Here is a 19,331-nt window from a genome sequence, read left to right as displayed (position 1 = left end):
CCCAAACATAGACACACCTTCTTTCCTAGCAGCAATGAGTCATCTGCTGCTAGTGGGAGCAAGGAGGTGAGAGCAGTGTCTGCACCTGCACCACCTTCACTAACACCAGTAATAACCATCAGCACCAGCATGACAGTCTCCACCCCAATTTCAGTTCCCAGCATGACCCTTCCAGTGCCAAAAGAGGAGCTGGATCTGGAAGCAGCGGAGCTAAGTGCTATAGCAAAGGAAATTCTGGGGAAGGAGGGGGAATCTGAATTTGTGCTCCGCACCCCTCAATGTTTCCCTAAAGGCAGGTCTCTTCTGAAAGGCACTTGGGAGGATGTTGTGGGGGCAGGTGGCTCAGCTCCTCCTGTTGTTGTGTCTTTGCTTGGTGAGGAGGAGAAAGCAGACCAGCTGGGGCAAGGATGAGAAACATGTCACCACCACAATGATGCTGCTACATTTCAGGAGACACTACCCCCTTGTCCTTGCTCCTCCTCAGCCTTGCACCAGTGGGAGTGTGCTCAAAAAGAAGTCCCCCTCTTGCTCCAAAGCCCCCATCCCCAAGAAGCAGAAGCAGGTCACCCTGAACCAGTGGGGAGAAGGCGGAGGCAAAGCAGGGTATGTTCCCAAGGCATGTGAGGTCACCCAGAGCATTGGGGAGATGCTTGCTCTGGTTGGCCAGCCCTTCTCCTGTGTTGAGTGTTCAGGGTTCAGGTGGCTCATAGCGCTCATGGCCCCATCCTACCAAGTGCCCTCATGCACCACCTTTAGCAGAACGGTGGTGCTCTCTCTGTATGAGGCATGCAGGAAGTACTTGAGGAGCTGCAGAAGGCAGGGCTGCAGGTAGCCTTGCACTTCACCTCAGACATCTGGAGCAGCCTGGGTGGAGATCATGCCTACCTCTCTCTCACAGGGCACTGTTGCGATCAGTCAGGGCATCAATGGGCTCTCCTTCAAGCAGAGGTGATGGATGGTCACACACAGCAAAGGAGATCACAGTGGCCATGAATCACATGGTGCAGGAGTGGCTCGCTGTGCAGGGTCAGCTCACCTAGGGGTTCATGGTTACTGACAACAGGGCCAATATGGTGAAGGCAGTGTGTGATGCCAACTTTGTTGGCATCTGCTGTATGGCACACAAGTTCTACCTCATAGTCAGGGATGCCTTGGAGGGGAACAGGGCTCCCAGTGTGGTGCTGTCACTACCACTACAAGCCAGCTCATTTTGAAATGCAGCAAGGTGGTGGGCTACTTCCACCGGAACATCAAGGGGGGCAAGATGCTGTTGGACAAGCAAGCAGAGCTGAGCATCCCGCAGCACAAAATTATGCAGGATGTGGAGACTCAGTGGAACTCCACATACCTGATGCTCGAAAAGTTGGTTGAGCAACAGAAGACCATGCATGAGATGGCCTTGGTCAGGGAGATCGGGATCAATGTCCCTCTTAACAGAGTTGAGTGGGATACCATCTCCCAGATCTTGGTGGTCCTCAAGCCATTCCTTGAGGCCACCAAGATTCTCAGTGTAGGCGATGCCCACCATAACCAGGCGACCCCCATAAGCAGCTGAAGGAGGGCACCAAGAAATGGCTGGATCTGTTGCGGTCCAGTATGGTGCACGTGCTGGTGGGCATGTGTGACCCAAGGGTGAAGGGGAGCATCTGCAGCAGCAAAACCCTTGATTACTGGATGGAGGTGCTGGTGAACAGAGTCAGGGAGGCAGAGGCAGGGGAATGTGGAAGAGGGGGATCCACTTTCCTGTGCCAGCACTCCAAGCACCAGCCAATCTCCTCCACCATAGCCATTGGCAATGTGGGCCAAGGGCATGGTTTCAATGTTGGGGTTCAGAGGCAGCAGACCCCACCATCTGGCTGGTAGCATGGAGGTCTTGGTGGCTACCTATCTCGCCAAGAACGTGGAGCCACTACACTGTGACCCCCTGGCCTATTGGGCAACCCACAGCCAGGTGTGGCAGGATCTGGCCATGGTTGCCTGGGAACACCTGTCCTGTCCACCGACCAGTGTTCCAAGCAAGAAGGTGTTCAGGGGGAGCCAAAGGTCCCAGGGAGGGGACCACAGCTGGACAGGGTGAAGGATGCAATCTGCGAGGCATAGGCTGCAGTGTAGGGCAGGTACAGAGCTGCAGAATGGATGTCACTCCTAGACATCAGGGCCCTAAATGGGCAGCTTCCTGCCTGGGTAACATCTTAATCAGTTTTCCATCAAGGTGTGGCAGGAAAAGAGGGCTGGGTGGCTGGCCCAGAAACAGGTGGGCGGGCTGAGTTCTAACCGGCACTGGGAATGTCCTCTGTTACAGGCTAACATCCCTGCTGCATTCATCCTGCTCTGCCTTAACATGCACAAGGCAGACAAGGTTCTTTGGGTCAATCCGATACCTTTTATTAGATCAACTGAATAGTTGGAGAAATATATCTTAGCAAGCTTTTGGGTTTAAAAACCCTTCATCAGTCTGAGGAAGCATCTGCAGTTGGTGTGTGTGCTCTTCCTGGATGGAATGAATAGTAAAGAAGCCAGAGGCTGGGCTGCTGGGAAGAAAGCCAGTTAGTGAAAAATGTAAATTGAGGCATCAGGGGGTGAGAGACAGGCTGGTGGGGGTGGGGAGAAAAAAGGGGGATGTAACAGCTAGAAGTAGAGAGGTACCTGGAGATGTTAGGTAGGTTATAGTGTGTCATAAATGAAATGTCTATATTGAGTCCATGATTTTTTATATCCAGTAGATATATGAAGTGAAGTTTGTAGGCTTGTCTACAAAAGGTGTTTTGTAAATTCCCTTTGAGGATCAGAACTGAGAGATTTCAGAGGGTGTGGTTTTCATGTGAAAAATGTGCCTGCACTGGTAATTGGGTATTCTTGTCCTTAATAGACGTCCAGTGTGCATTCATTCTGGTGCACAGTTGTTGTGTGGTCTCCTACGTATTTTCCAACAGGGTATTTGGTGCACTGGATGAGATATATAACATTTCTGGAGGTGCAGCTGTAAGATCCAGGAATGATGATGGCTCTATTGTGGGATGTAGTAATTGTGGGGATACTGGAGATATGTTGGTAGGTTTTGCATTTCTTGTCATGGCATGGTCTGGATTCACATTTTGGGCTGTAGGAAGTTTGCTTCTGGTGATGAAGTTAGCAAGGTTTGGTGCTTGTTTGAATTTACAAAACAATTTTCACAGATAAGCTTATGAACTTCACTTCATCAACCTCCTAGATACAAAAACTCATGGACTCAATATAGGCATTGGATTTCTGACACACTATAACCTGCCTGCCATCTGTCTCTCCAGGTACCTCTTCATTTTTATCTGCTACATCCCCCTTTCCCCTCCCCCCACCCAGCCTGTCTCTCACCCCGATTCCTCAATTTACATTTTCACTTACTGGCTTTCTTGCCTACATACTAGCCTCTGGCTTCTTTATTATTCTTTTCATCCAGGAAGAGCGCACACATCAACTGCAGATGCTTCCTCAGCCTGATGAAGGGTTTTTAAACCTGAAAGCTTGATAAGACACATTTCTCCAACTATTCAGTTGGTCTAATAAAAGATATCATATTGACCCAAAGAACCTTGTCTGCCTATATCCTTAGACTAACACGGCTACAGCGTACATCCCTTAACGCACACAAGTGATATGGAGTTTTGATTTCAACAGTTTGAGGGGCACTTTCACAGAAACCCCTGCACCTATCTCCTTGAAACTTGGCAGACTTCATGCCCTCAGAAGGGGCTACCATAGCTTTAGCTGTTTTCATCTGAATCAGCAAAGAAATGACAGTTATAGGTATTTTAGTGATTCCCCATTATAGCCTATGGCCAAATCTCTGAATCACTGCTGAATCTCCAAATCTGATTCAGCCGAATCGAATCAGGACAGTGACTCAAATCACCAAATTGAATCACTGTCCCTCCAAATCTGTCAAATCCAAATTGAATACTTGCTGCTTTGCACAGGCCTAGTAACAATGGAAGTTTGTTGTCTCAGGTGTGGGTCCTTGTGTTCGGTTGCCTTGGCTAACATGCATGGAAGGGCAGATCCTTGGCAGTAAATTATCACAGCTCCTTTGCATTCAATGAACATATGATAATTTACATCACATGAGGGATCTACCCATTTATCTCTAAATCCCTCACTTGATAACTTGCTTTGCTACAAAAATAACCCTGTCATCCATGCAAAAGTGCTGCACTGGTGGTAGTGAACTTCTTACCTGTCATGAGATAGCTTTAGCTGCTGGGTTTGTTGCTCATGAGCATTCACCAGCAGTTTTTTCAGTAGCTCACACTGCTGGTTCAAATGTAAATCACGAATTTCCTGCTCTTCGGCACTGTGCGTGTTGATCATTTCTGACCACTCTTTAGTTTGTTGTGCCACAATTTCTTTTACCTGTAGAGATGGAACAAGGACTATTTTGTTAGTGTTTCTCACAACTATGGCACAAGTTTAAACATTAATATGGGTGAAGGCATTTTAAAGTTAATTACAAAAATCAACCAAGCTATGCTAAGTAAAATGACATAAAACTAAATTGACATGAAACCGCTGAGGTAACTATGGTGTACTATATAAACCGGATGTGAAACAGTAAAACAAACCCTCTGCAGTACACAAAGTCAGCTGTCTAAAACAACTGATTTATGCTTGCATTTGTACTACGAAACCTCCTTTAACATATGATTTACTAATTGGCCATGCTTTCCTGGCTGCCATAATATATTATAAACATCACAAAGAATTAGGGATGTAGAAAAGCTCTAAGGGCTTAAATACTAGCTTAGAGTTTGTGGAGGGAGTCTGATATACACAGCCAGTTTACAAAGAAATCCTATATTTAATACATCCTGAATTGGTGGATAGGCTATGTCTATCTTTATCTTATGCTCATTAAGTCAGCACAGAATCTGACAAGTATTTTTTTCTTGCTTAGTTCACAAGATTCACAAGAATAATGAGATTAAAGTTTTAGAAAGTTCCCAAGAGACAATGTGAAGAAGTCTAAATCACCAGAGTTATCATTATAATAGTATACTGCATTCAATGATTTAGACAAGAAGCTAATAGAAAGATTTATTTTATTATCACTTAATAATTATCTATGCTCTTTTGACAAACTACCCTGCTTTTCCATTAATGGTACATACAGAGTGCCTTACAAAAAATCCCATCCATTTTCAGATAGCCATTTTTTTCAGGTGCTACTATGGAAACTAATAGCTTTTGGGTAATCTTCTACGGAAGTTAATCCTGTCTCTCAAAACAAGATTGTCATCCTAAAGCACATAATTGAGACTTTGATTTTAAGTAGGTGATCTATAGCAGGATGCAATTAGTTAAACAGGCTCTTTACAAAGGGTGAAAGAAGAGCAGGACTCTGAATATGAGAGAGACCTTCTAAGGACCAGAGCATGTTGAATGATAACTCATGTTTGGAGTCTACATCAAAGGTCCAAGTAAACAATGGAAGCATTGTGTGTCAGGAACTGGATTCCTAGGTGACGACAAAAAGGCCTCCTGTCAATTTCAAGCTTGGGCTGTAGATAATCTACCTAAAAATTGGGCACACATTTCATTATAATTAAACATATGTCCTGTATGAACATGGGCATGATTTGGTGTTGCAGAAACAGACAGAGCAACACGGAATTTGGCTTTCTTCAGCTAAAACACTTACTTCAGCACCAAAATACACTGAGAATAGGTCTTAGCAGGAATATGATCAGGTGCACAAATAAAAGTAACTATGAGGCAGCCACCCTTTTCAGATGCAATTTTCAAAAGCACTCAGCATAGATTTAAGCTGGCTCGTGGTATCCACTAGAAATTTTACCCTGGATTTTAGTGGGAGCAGAGTCAGACAAATACTGGTCTTTTTGGAAAATTCTACCTCCTGTGTAATCTTTTGTACTCTAATCTCACCAGGTGCTTTTGCACTTGGATTTGTCCTCCAGTATACGTGCTACCCCTCCAACACTGACATCTGCCACAAGCCTCAGGCAGTTCAGGTGACACCAGAAAAATCCTTCCAAAAGAAGAGCATGACGCAGTAGAACAAGGTGCTGAGAGAAGGTTAGTTTTTTTTTAAAAAACCTAAAGAACAAATATCTGGAAACTCAAAAAAGTTCTGGTGGCAACAAGCAGGCTGACAAGGTTTTACATCTGTGGAGGGAGCAACCCCCTAAGAACAACTGATTTCAAACAACTGGATCTTGGATGCTGTTATCTGGAGAAAAACATTTTGGACAAAGCAAATGATTCACTCTAGGGGAGTACCAGACCCAACACAAGGAGTTCCTCCCTTCCTAGGAAAGGGCCAGCGAGTGCAAAGAGAGAGACAAATGTCTGGTGAGTGTAAAAGTGAGATAACCTTAAGGTAAAACAGAAAAGTTAGCTAATTTCATTAACATTCATATTCTGGGGATGAAGTTCACATCCTGATTATACAGCACATTTTCCCCTCCTGTAAGTGAAACTGCTACAAATAACGCTTGATTTATGATGCAGGGAATATTTTCTTAAATTCTTAAAAGGTCAGAAAATGAATTTTTAAGCAAAAATACCCCAAATCTTTGAGACAGGCTATTAATCCTATTCTCATTTATATATCATTATTGAAGAAAAACAGTCATATGCTTCCCGAAAGAATAAACTCCAATTTAGGTCTCAAAAGAACTCTTTCAGATGTCATGTGCGTTAAAACTGACACATTTTCTTACCTTAGATTTGTGATCTGACGTTAACGTCTGAATTTTAATTTCGGTTTCTTTCTTCAATTCAAGACAATTATTGCCTCTAAAAAAGCAAAATTGTAAATGTGTGCCACAAATTAAGTATCTTTCCTTCCAGTCAGTTTTCACTAATTAATATGTTAATCAAGTATGCAGTACTGTAGCATATTGGAATTAAATTATTTATTCTAGCAAGTTATTCACAACTGACAAAATATTGTTGGATTAATGATCATTCAATTTAAACACTTCACAGATATTTCTAGATGGATCCTGAAATTCTTCTGTTGCTGAGGATATGTCAGCAGCTCCATTTTTATGCTGTTGTCTTCTTTTTTTTTTTTGAGGGATTTAGAAATACCTAACAACTAAAATGATCTTTAGTCAAGAAAAACTTGCAGAACTCATTTTTGCTATTTTCTTGTTAAAAAAAAGGGAGACAGTTGTTTGTTTCTAAGCGGATTTGTGCATCTCTAAAAGGTTCGTATAACAAGTACTTTTCTGCAGGGAAATCAAAGCAACGTGTCCATAAAAAATAGTTCTTCATGCACTTGTGTGCCATGAAGGAAGATCTGCACCATCCCACATTTGCCAGGAGACACTGTCTGCTGCAAATTATAGCTATTAAGAGCATTGTTCAGGTCTTAATAGCAAATTCTCCCATAGGCCTCAATTCTGCAAAGGGATGCACATGGTTGAACCTCTGTACCCATGTGAGCCCCCAATTAAAGTTCAGAGACTTCTAGGTAGGTTCTAGATTTATCCAACTTGCACTGGGAGACTGAAAGACCACCAGCCACCATTCAAGCCCATAAGCTGGATGTGAGTGGCTGCAAAGCTACCTTACTCCGCAATTTCCTTCACAAAAGGTCACTGCTGGGATTTTACATATGGAAGGGTAGCAGCATACAGTTAAAACTCTGACAAGAGTCAGCAAATTCTCAAATGTTGACAAGTCATCCTTAACCCCCTGTTGTGTCCCTCCCCCGTTCTGTGAAAGACTGTTAAAACAATATGCAAACTCACATACCACACTTGCCTGCCTTTTTAGGTTGGCATTGTAACCAATCAGTATTTTAATGTAGCAGAGTTTTATTTTACTTCTCCCACAGCCTCTTTAAGACAATAGACTCTGAACCCAATCCTCTACCAGTATTAAATCAATATAACAGCACTGAGTTCAGTGGAATTAAATTTATTTGCTCCCATTGATAATGTGCCCCAATAAAACTGTTTATTGCTTGACTGCAGTGATATTAAACTACATCACACTCTTGGAAATGGAGTTTTAGAAAACTATAACCAGTTTAAATACTTCTAACTTATGGAAATCAACAGAATGCTTTCTCATTAAATGTTATCAGTAAAGTTCTTTTTCAAAATACCAGTAATGTACTGTGCTTTGTGTTCCTTGTGGGTCACTGCGAGGACCAATCGCTGATTTTCCCATCACAGCAAGGAAGATTGTGCAGAGATTTCTGCCACCAGTTTGACATTTCAAACAGTATTACAAAGGTAGATTCCAAACACAGTACATCAGTCCCAGTTAGACATACTACCTTGACCACACTGGTTATTTTGGTTTTAGATGGGTGTAACTGAAATCATAGTCTGGCTGTAACATAGCCTGCTGTGTTTTATGAATATGATCTTCACTTAAGGGAATCCAACACATTTTATCTCAAAATGCAGCCTGCATAACCCCCTCCCCCTCAACCAATCAGGACAATTTCCCCAAACTGGTACCAAACGTTTATTCCTGTTTTATTCGATGTACCATCCAATCTGGGGTGAAGGAAACCCAAAGTTGCTTGAGCATAACTAGAGTCAGGTATGAATATCCTGGCAAAATGTATATAAGGTTTTAAGCTGGAAGTTCCAACTGTGAATGAGTTCCCTGGCAACAGCTCCACCTCATGCTACAACTGGGAGCATACACATGCTACAATACAGATATCAGACATCTCCAAAATCAGAATCATTCTTGGTTACCCTTCAGCCAGATTTCAGAGGGGGAACTGGAGCATAATAAACTCCCTGGTGTCTCAGTGAGAATTATACGCATGTGCAGCATTTGTATTGTACATCAGAACAACTTACTTGAGTGCACAGGGAGCGATACTTTGTCCATCTGTCAGTGCATTAATGTGTACTGTAATTAAAAATTTTATTTTGCTCAAAATTATGTAGCTGACATGTTTGACAGGTCATGTGGGAGATACCCAAAATAAAAAGCTGCACAACAAAACCAGAAATAAGATCATTTCTGGTCTATCTACCAAAAAGACCTTCTATGATGAAGTATCCTGCAAATTTCAATCCCAACTACTTAATTTTAGTTTTTTAATTTATCTTGGGAAGTGCACTGCTTATTCAGTAACTCTCTCCCTAGTCAGCAAAGCACTTAGGTGCATTCATAAAGATAGGCACATATTTAAGTCTCATCCAATATGCCAGATCTGGAGCATATTCTTAAATGTACTGTGGAGCAGGATCAATTTAAACATGGGCTTAAGTAACTTGCTGAATATGGGTAATCCAGAATCTCCCCCTTTTGGAATCTGGTCCTGTCTGGTACAAATGCAAAGGATACCCTCTGAAATTGCAATTTCAGTGGGTGCATCTACACATGCACATTTACTGCACAGTAACCAAAATGATTGCAGTATAGGTGCATGTCTACACATGCACACCCATACTGAGCAGTAAATATGATGATTTATGTGGACTTGAGCATAAATTTGATACTTGCGTCATGCAGGTATCATATTTATGCCCGATTAGTTACTGCACAGTAACGCATGTGTAGATGTCTTACTGTGCAGTAACACTGTATGTGGACTGACTTGGGACTTACTTTAGTTCCAAGTCTGTATACACACAGTGTTAATGCACCTTAATGCCTGCGTGTGCTGACACTGGCCTACTTCCACTTATTGCGCAGTAACCCACTGTGCAGTAAATTTAAGTTGGTGTAAATGCACATGTAGACACACCCAGTGTGTATATATACCATATTTATTCACAAAGCATGCATACCTTTTTCCCAGAAATCAGCACCCCAAAATTGGGGTGCATGTCTTAAGTGGGGAGACTGATTTGCTGCCTGGAATAGAAGCATCCTACTTTGATTCCTTCTCCATCAGGCAGTAGCAGTAGCCTTTCTATTCAGGCAGCTTGGAGTCAATTGGCTTAATGGCTCATGGTTTTTCACTCAATGTGTTAACAACCATCTCTTTTTTTTAATGGTATTGATGTTCCACTAATCAAGCTAACCTCTCTTCTGACAATTTGTCTGTCTACTAGCTACTCCTGGTCTGTCTCTTGTTTTTGAACAGCCCTATGAACTGTTTTTAGTTCTTTTCAAATTCATAGGCTTACTCAGGGAGACCAGTCTTCAGCCCAGCTAAAGCTGCAGCTTTTGTTTGAGCAGAAAAGAGAGGGCGAATGCACTAAAAAATAGGCTCTGCACCTGCTTTATGTAACCATAATGCTGGAGTATTTTTTTTCTTCATTCTTCCTTCCAAAAAATAAGGTACATTATTTATTTGGGGGCATGTGGTCTGTGAGAAAAATATGGCATATGCATACACACAAACACACACACACACACATATCATATACAAATCATACATATCAATTTCAGTGTACATATACACACATGCTGGGAAAATGTATCTAAGTTTTTAATCTGTAAATTCTCTTATAGCTAGATAGACAAACAGACAGACAGATCTTACATGTGTAATTAAAAGAGCATCTGGCAAAAAGAATTAATTTACATTTTGACCAGCCTGACTCTATAGCACATCTTATAGGCCCCAAAGCTATCAATCACCTGATGGCTATTCTACAGTTTGAGTGAAAGTGTGTGTGTGTAATATATACAGGATAAGAACACTTATCCATTGGCAGTTAGGGGGTAACTATTATTTTCATATTCTGTATGAACTATATTCTGTGATACTTCATGTTGCCTTTTCATAACAAGAGTTCTCCTCTGTTTTGATTATGTCAGTTGCTTCAGATACTGTTGTTATTTTCTGTGAGAGGTAGTTAACTGTGATAGCTTGAAGCAAGGCATAAGCTTTCACACGTCACAGCTTACTTTATCAGATACTGTGAACCTGCCTAGCATCTTATGAAATAGGCTGTTGCCTATGAAAGCTTATGCTTCTTTGAGCCAGCTAGTTTCTAAGGTGCCATCCTGCCCTGCCTTCTGTTTTAGTGTGCATATAGTACGCATCAGTTTGGTTACGTGTAATTATTTAAAAATACTATTAACTAAAAAATAGATGAAATACAACACACACAGTATTTATGAAAGAATCCACTGCCAAAAAGGTACTTGAGTTGAATATACTAAATAATTCCATCATGGACTGGACCCAGCAGGTGTTTACAGACGTGCTCTGGGAGGCAGGGGGGAGGGGTGCTTTAATTAGTGCAGCTCCAAGAATCGTGCTATTTAAAACGCCTGGAGTGTCACATGCATCACCGCCCCCACACTGAAAAATGGCAGCAGGGTACTTTGAACCAAAGCTTGTTGAACGAGCTTTATTTTTAAGTGCCCAACGCCATTTTTCAGGGTGGGGACACTGATACATGTGATGCTGGAGTTTACTGGATCACAGTAATTACCATGCTCCAGCAGACTTGATTAACTGAGTCTGATCCAATGTGCTGTAATTGCAGAGTGTTGCAGCAGCCTCCCTGCACATGTATAGGAGACCCACCACATAGCTCTGTTACAAAACTTCTAGCATCAATTATTTAATTTTATTAAACTAGTTGGAAGTTAAGAGTAAAATAATTCCAGGGTTAGGGATATCTTTGTACTTTGCAACGCTATCTGCTTGCATAATTGCACTTTCTACTAAGAAAACTCCTTACTGCTTCTAGAAGTTCACAGGTTAAATGCAGGCGCTTAAGTACATTTTCCCTTTAAGTTTAAATATAAACTCAAATGCACTGTTGGGGCAAGAGGGGCAAAACAGAAGACAAGTTGTTAAAAAATAAGCATTTGTTAACTGCGACCATGAATAACCACTAACTTGTGTGTAGCATATAGATAATGGGCCAGAGCCTCAGCTAGCTGAAACTGAGATCGGTTCAGTGCAGTCAAAGGAGCTATAACAATTTATACCAGCTGAGGATCTGAAAGCATATTTATAGTTCCAATATCAAAAGGTAACTTCTTCTGGGTGACAATAAAGCAGAAGCTGCTATTTGGTTAGAATTCCATTCTACACATGTCAAGATTTACAAAGCATGCTTTTATAAGACCACAGTTTCTGAGTTTGGATTGTCAGAATCATGGAGGACCTGAGCCCGCTCTCATTAAAACCAATGATGAAACTCCCCTTGATCTCAGTGGGAGCAGGATCAGATGAAAGCAAAATGACAACCTGATGCAATGAATTTGTTTCTATATGTCACATGCTCAGAAAACAGAAGGATTCAATAAACCAAAGCATGTACAGCATTTAGTGTTCAATCCTAGAGTACCCATGCAAATTAAATTTATATTGACCAAGGAGTACAAGGCTGTGCTACAGCAATTTAAAATGTAAATGACTTTCTCATGAATATGTTGTTTCAGATATTAAAAGCATAAAACCTATTTGATTCTCATAAAATATTTTAAAAATGATATCTTACCCCTTCTTCTTGATTGCCTTCTCTAACATTTTCTCGTAAGATAACTTTTCTTTATCATACTGTGCCACTATTTTGTCAATTTGTGTGCAGTGCAACTTCTGCATAGCGCTGTGCTCCTGGAAAACAGTAGGACCTTACAATTAGGTTGCTGGACTTTGAATGTTTTCAGTTTTCTAACAATCTATATCAATTTATGAACAAGAATCTCTGGCAGTTAGTTACTCTGGATTTAATTTTTTTTGCGACCTAGGACTAATGGGTCCAGCTAAATGCTAAACCATTTATTCTGTTGTTGTTAAGTCCCAGGATACTGAAAATATGGTATATGGTGACTATAAAACAAAGGAACTCTGAAACAAACCCAACTGATAATATCTGCATACCTATAGTTTTTAAGATATTTAAGTGCAATGTAGAAATTGGTTTTATAAACTCAGATCAGATACACAAATTTTCTAGAAGTCACTGGATCCCAAAACAGCATGCATACTGGGAAATAACCCATTCTGAATATACTGTTGGATTTTCAGCTTGTGTAAACTGAGTAGCTCAAAGTCAATAAAGAAACTAAGTCAACAGAAATGTACACAGACTGAGGATCTGGCCCATAAGCTTAATGATGTTTGGTATATTATTATATTCATCATGCTGAAAATTGCTTTTCATGTAAATGGCAATAAGTTAGGTGATTAAGACTTGCAAATGCATACTTAGATTGCTACCAAGGAATACTGGCCTTTTTCTTCTTGGCCTCCCATAGGCACAAGGTAGGCATAAAAGAGCCAGATTCTGATTTCTATAACAGCTATATAATTCCACTGACTTCAGTGGCGTTATTTCTAATTTATGCTGGGCTGGTGGGAAAGAAGATTCCCCACAATGAAGGAGGAGAGAAAATGGGAATCCTGAATACACATTATATAAAGACCCACTATAAAAACAGATCTTTCTCTTTTAAATACTCCTTGTTTCAGATGTAATACGCCTCACTTCTTCTGTCTCTCAGCTGTGCCTCGTCCTCAAACTGAGTTAATATTAATCCTCGTTAAGAGCATATAAGAACTGCCATTTCCTGGGTCAGCATGTAGGTCTATCTTGACCGGTGTCCTGCATCATGCAGGGGCAGAGTAGATTCTGAAAGGGACAGTGAACAGGGTAAGACCAGGGGTTTTTCCCCCTGTTCTTCTCTCACTTGCAGCCTCCAGAATTTAGGGTCTAGGAAGCTGCAATTTGGAGTCTGTGTCCCCATCTCTCATGCTCAACAGCTACCGATGCACCTTTCCTCCAAGAATTTCTCTAATCCCTTTTTCAATCTGGCTAAATCAGGGAAGCTCAAACCCCAGCTTGTGACCCATATCTGACCTATGGCACTGTTATCCAGCCCACAGGGCTTCCCATGAATCCAGAAATGTGTTAATGGGGGAGCACTACTTCCCTGATACCAAATTCCCAGATCCTTGAGGAGCCCTGGGCTCTGTGTACTGGATAAGGCACCTGATCCCAGTATGCAGGGTCAGGATGCAGCAGGGCTGGGCCCCAAGGCCCAATCCCAGTATGTGGGGGCAGCGCCAGGCCCCCAGGGCCCAATCCTGGTCTGGTGGGGTCAGGAAGGGGCAGCGCCAGGCTCCCAGGGCTCAACTCTGGCTTGAGGGGCTCAATCCAGCCCAAGGATTGGCTCCGAGCACCACTGAGCTTAACTGTCAGCCTCCACAACATCCTGTAGCAACAAGGTCTACATTTGAATTACATGCTGTGTGAAAAATAACTTTTTTCACACATAACATTTGTCACAATGTCACAATGTCACACGTCACAAATAACATTTTCACACATGCTGTGTGAAAAATAACTTTTTTGTTAGTTTTAAATTTACTACCTACTAGTTTAATTTTATGATGCCTAGTTCTTGTATTGTGAGAGAGAGTAAATAACAAATCCCTATTTACTTTCTCTTCATTGTTTATGATTTTGTAAACATTTCATGTCCCCTCTCGGGCATCTCTTTTCAAAACTGAATAGACCTAGGCTCTTCAGTTTTTCCTCACATGGAAGCCCCTTCATATCCCCTTCATTATGAAAACTTCCCATACCTCTGCAAATATCTGGCTATCAGTGATGCTATAGCATACATTACAATAGAGATTGGGTTTTGCTACTTTGCATTATTTATTAACATACAAGAACCATAGATTTTTTTCAAGTCTTGACAAAAGGCCTTGGTTCAGGGTGATACAACTAGACTACATTTTTAAATTTAAAAGTCACCAGAAACTTTCTCCCCTTAAGTTTGTTTTATAATATGTCATTCTAAATGTAAACTACTGCTCTCTCCTCTTTGGTAACTCGTTGCTATTTCATATATATACCCCAGAAATTGCCTCAACATAATTAAGTCTTTAAAAAAATACTAATTAAAGAATTTTACAGCCACTTTAATAAAAGGCTAGTACAAATGCTTCAGTGTTTTTAACATCAGAATTCCAACATCTGCTATCCACAGCCCTTGGGGAAAAACAAATATGGCTTCTGCACTCTGAACTAGGCATCAAGCTCTTTGTTTTAATGAACATTAAAGGGAATAAAATGGACTTCATCAACACCATAAACATCAGCTTCAGCAGGGGATCTATAGCAAAAGAAAAGAAACTACAGACACTGAAAAGAATGATGCAGTCTGACAACACTGGTAAGTCGATACAGGTGGCCTGATTACTAATGCTATATTCTCTCCCTGGGGTAAACAAAACAGTATAATTCTCAATATAAAAATGATGCCTAATTATTTGGAATTATTTGCTATCTGTACACTCATTTAGTAATTCTGCATAAATGGGTAAAGAAGACACTATTAAGAGCTAAAATACCTGTTTTACCCAAGTACCACATAGAACTTCTGCAATATGCTCTATGTGGGGCTGTCCTCAATGACCATCTGGAAGTTGCAGCTGGTGTAGAAGATGGTGATACACCCTTTAAAGGGGGTAGGTGGCCAGCAGCCCATAACACTTGTGCTCCAGAGTCTGCACTGGCTCCCAATAGCTTTCACAGAACAATTTGGTGCTGGTTTTGAACTCGAAGGCCCTAAATGGTCTGGCCCTATGCATTTAAGAAACTATCTTTTCCTTTACACACCATTGCAATCCCTAAGGTCAGCCAAGAGCAATCTGCAAGTACCATCAAAGCACTAAGTTTGTTACGCAAAGACACTTGAGAGGTCATTCTTGGTAGTCACCTCTCAGCTCTGGAACTCCCTCCCTGTTGGAAGTCCACCCCAGCTTGAGCCTGGACATCTTCTGGAAGTGCTGTAAAACTTTCTTATCCAAGCATCCATTTAGCATCTTAACACTAAGATGAGATATTATTTAGAGCAGTGGTTCTCAACCTTTTTAGCCTAAAGGTATACCTCTCTGTAACTTTCCTGAATTTAGCAGCACCCTGGATTGAGAATCACTGAGTTAGAATCTAAATCCATAAAAGTTATGTAGGGTTGCTTTGAGGTTAAAAAGATTGAGAATCATTCATCTAAGGACTGCTAGGTGAGGGAAGCAGAGACAGGACCTCACCCCATTATGGCCCACTCTTTCTACTATCTGTCCTATTCCCGCCCTGGTCAGTACCAAAAAAGGCCAAGAGCAGCCCTCACCACTGAGACTGCTCCTCCAGGGTCCCGTACACCAATGATCAGAGCCACCTGCTCCTGCAACCCCTCCTGCCCTCTCTGGGAGCACAGGAGAATGGACTGGGCTAAAAAGTGAAGCTCTGTGGCCCCAAATTTGCCCATAACAGAGCACATTGCTCAAAGCATGAGAGCAGCCAGCACAGGGGTGCCAGGGGGCAGCAGCAGGAGCAGTTTCTAAAGAAGTAGACATAGGCATCACTTTATCTATATGCTGTGTGTCACCCTGGTTAACAAACACTGGTTTGCTCTATATTTTAATACTCTGTTTGTTTTTATAAGTATTTTTGTGTCTCCCATTTTGCTTTCTTGTTCACTTGATTTATAAGTTATTTTCTTCAGTGCCACCTTGAGCCTTTGTTTGAAAGGAGAGGCATATAAATCTAGTACATAAACAAATACATACATATTTCCTCCTTACAATCTCATTTTAATCTTTTGTGCATGCTCATCTCTACTGAGGACATTAGGTTCCCTAAATGTGATGTTCAGTGAATCCTACTTCAGAAAGACAAGCAACTGTGATGCACTGACTTGGTGGGCACATGAGTATCACTGGCTATTTTCTAAAACAAACATTTATTTTCGCATGCATGCAAATATATGCAGCTGACAGGAATAAATTATCAAGTACTGTGCTCTGGGGACGGATTTATGCCACCCAAACATTTACACAATATTGGCTCAGCTAACTGGAGGGAGGGACGAGATCAATGAAGAGAGCTGACTAAGATAAATCTGGGCTGTCTGCTGCTCCTTGCTGCTGTTGGTGCTGGTTATTTGTGAAAGAAACAATGCCATTTTTTGCAGAAAATGCCTGACTTGTGACTGTGGTAGGGTTCTATTTCTGTAACTTCTTTCTAGTTATGCCTCTGTGCACATGATATGCTCCTCCACTCTCTGTACTGTTTCATCTCCTTCTTTCTGAGCCTTTTTGAGCTCTACCTGAGTCTTAAAAATTCATTTCTCCTCTTGTTTGCCATTTATCTGTCTAACTTAAGCTACTGTAGACATTACTTACTTGAATGTACTGTTTTGAATGTCTTTGAGTTTTCTGAATTATGTTATAAAATCACTGTGCTTCAAGGAAAGTAAAAATACTTTACCAGACCCAGGTAACTTATTGTCCTACTTTGCTACTGGGCTCACTGCAGCTTTGATTCAGGTCAATTACATGACACCACACATGCTATATTCATTGGCTAAGTACAGACAGGCAAAAAGCCAGAGGCTGAAGTGATTCAATCTTCACAGGTTAGTTTAAGATGTGTAGTTTTAACCAATAAGCAAGTGAACAGACATTCACTTTTGATTCCAAAAGCCAGGGGGTGATAGAGCACACCTCCCTGCTCAGTTGCAGCAGACAGCTAGAACCAAGGCTAGCCTGCTCACCCTGCCAGGAGATGCAAAGCATTCTGGGATGATGAAGGACTATAAGTTAACTTGAATCTGGATGGGGTCTGCAACAGAAGGTCAGTAAACCAATTTAACCTAAATCAGTGAAGTTTGATACTACATCCATCCACGTTTATCTTATGCTGGCTTCAGCCATTTTGAAAGTGGTTTACGTGCATTGAACTTCTGTTGTGTTACGGATTTGAACCAGTTTCTGATCACTTATGCTGATTTCTGTGTAACTTCTGTCCTTATTGGACAGGGACAGACATTAAAAAATCCTGAGCCTGAATTGATTCAATCTTTGCAGGCTAGTCTAACCTGCGTAGGTTGAACCAATTTGCAAATGAACAGACATTCCCTCTCTGGACTGAGGAAATGCTGGCACATGCCTATAGTGGCTCAGGCTAGAAGCTGGGGGGTGCTAGAGCAGCCCTTTCTTCCCTTTCACAATGCTGAGCTGAGGGTGGGCCTGCCCAGGCCCTGGTAGGACACTCTGATTAGGGAGGGGTGTAAATCCCCACCCTGCCTGCACCACTCAGGGTTTTCTTTCCTTGCTGCTCAAGGGGTGGGAGTGTTGCCAGCCCCCAGCTAGCACTTTGAGGCAAATGGGTGTGTGTGCAGTGCATACATCTGTTGATGACAGTGAGCTTTCAATCTCCTTCTCCTCTGGGATGTTGGGGGACTCTGGTTTAGGTTAAACCAGGAAGGGGTCTGGGACAGACACTGCATAAACTGGCTTAACCCAAATCAATTAAGTCTGATACTACATTCAACCAGGTTTATCTTAAACCAGTTTCAGGCATTTTGAAACTGGTTTATGTGCAGTGAAATTATGTTCTGTTACAGGTTTAAACCAGTTTCTGATCACTTAAACTGGTTTATGTGTAATGTCTGTCCCTAGCCCTTAAGTCTAACCTGGAGAACCTAGCCACTGTAGAGCTTGGGGAGAATAATTTTATTTCTGAATATTTCCTCTTATCTTCAGGCAAGTATTGATGGAATTAATGTCCCCTTCAACAATGTAAACAGTAAAAATCAGAAAGGCTAATTCAATCAAATACGAGGAAGAGCATTGAATTCTTCCCTTACCTCCACTTTTGACCCAAGTCTTTCAGTGCACATGTACTTGCATAGTAATTGGCTTGTTCTTATGTCAGGAGAGGAATGGGAAGCTCTCTAAATGCACAAGGTACAAACAGAAATGTTCACCCCTGTTTAAGTCCAGTTTCTGTGGGTAGGTCTGCCTTTCTATTCCAGAGCCAAAAGTTAGCACTAGAGCTAGTATTATAGTCAGGAACCTACCTAATTCATAGGGACTGCCTGGAGATTTCACAGGCAGAACCTGGGGCCTGGCACCATTTTCATGGTCCAAGTACAGTGCTCCTTCCACCCGCACCCCCCACAGCCTCTGACTGGCTGAGGAGCCTGGTTGTCCCACCCCTCCCCATAGATTGCCAGATGGCTCCAAATCAGGCCTTGTTTAATACCGTGTGAATTAATGGCTTCCATGGGCTTAATCCCCTGGTTAAGCCTGTGGAAGTTATTAACTGGCATGTTACAGCCATCCCCAAGCAAATGGCTGCACTGGGCTCCATGGAGCCTGGACTAGCTCCTTACTGGTGGTGAGTGCACATGTGCCTTGGGGATGACAGCGGGAAAGGGGCCAGGGGCAGCACAGCCCCACTGTTGGTTCCAAGGTGCTCATGCATCTGCCTCTGGCAAGGAGCCACTCCAGACTCCATGGACCTCAGTGCAGCCATCTGCAGCTTCCCAGCTGCCTGCCATAGCCACTCTGGGCCTGGACGAGCCTCTGCCACCTGCCATGGAGCCTGAGCTGCTTGTAGCCTCCCCACCCCTGCTGTGAGGAGCCC

The 19,331-nt window shown here is 42.1% G+C and overlaps 1 protein-coding gene across 4 annotated transcripts in view; it reads right to left on the bottom strand.

Moving 5' to 3' along the window:
* Nucleotides 1-19,331, bottom strand: part of PLCB4 (phospholipase C beta 4) — a 448,565-nt gene that overhangs the window by 22,482 nt on the left and 406,752 nt on the right. For all 4 annotated transcript variants that reach the window (XM_019516221.1, XM_019516223.1, XM_019516224.1 and 1 more), the window contains 3 exons: nt 12,387-12,502; nt 6,714-6,789; nt 4,211-4,386 (listed from right to left, as the gene is read on the bottom strand). In XM_019516221.1, the coding sequence (XP_019371766.1) occupies nt 4,211-4,386; nt 6,714-6,789; nt 12,387-12,502 (368 nt within the window). The remainder of the gene's footprint in view (nt 1-4,210; nt 4,387-6,713; nt 6,790-12,386; nt 12,503-19,331) is intronic.

This window comes from Gavialis gangeticus, unplaced genomic scaffold (genome assembly GCF_001723915.1).
Source record: "Gavialis gangeticus isolate Ggan-Ray unplaced genomic scaffold, GavGan_comp1, whole genome shotgun sequence".
Classification (NCBI taxonomy): Eukaryota; Metazoa; Chordata; order Crocodylia; family Gavialidae; genus Gavialis; species Gavialis gangeticus.
This window is presented reverse-complemented; position numbering and strand designations above follow the sequence as displayed.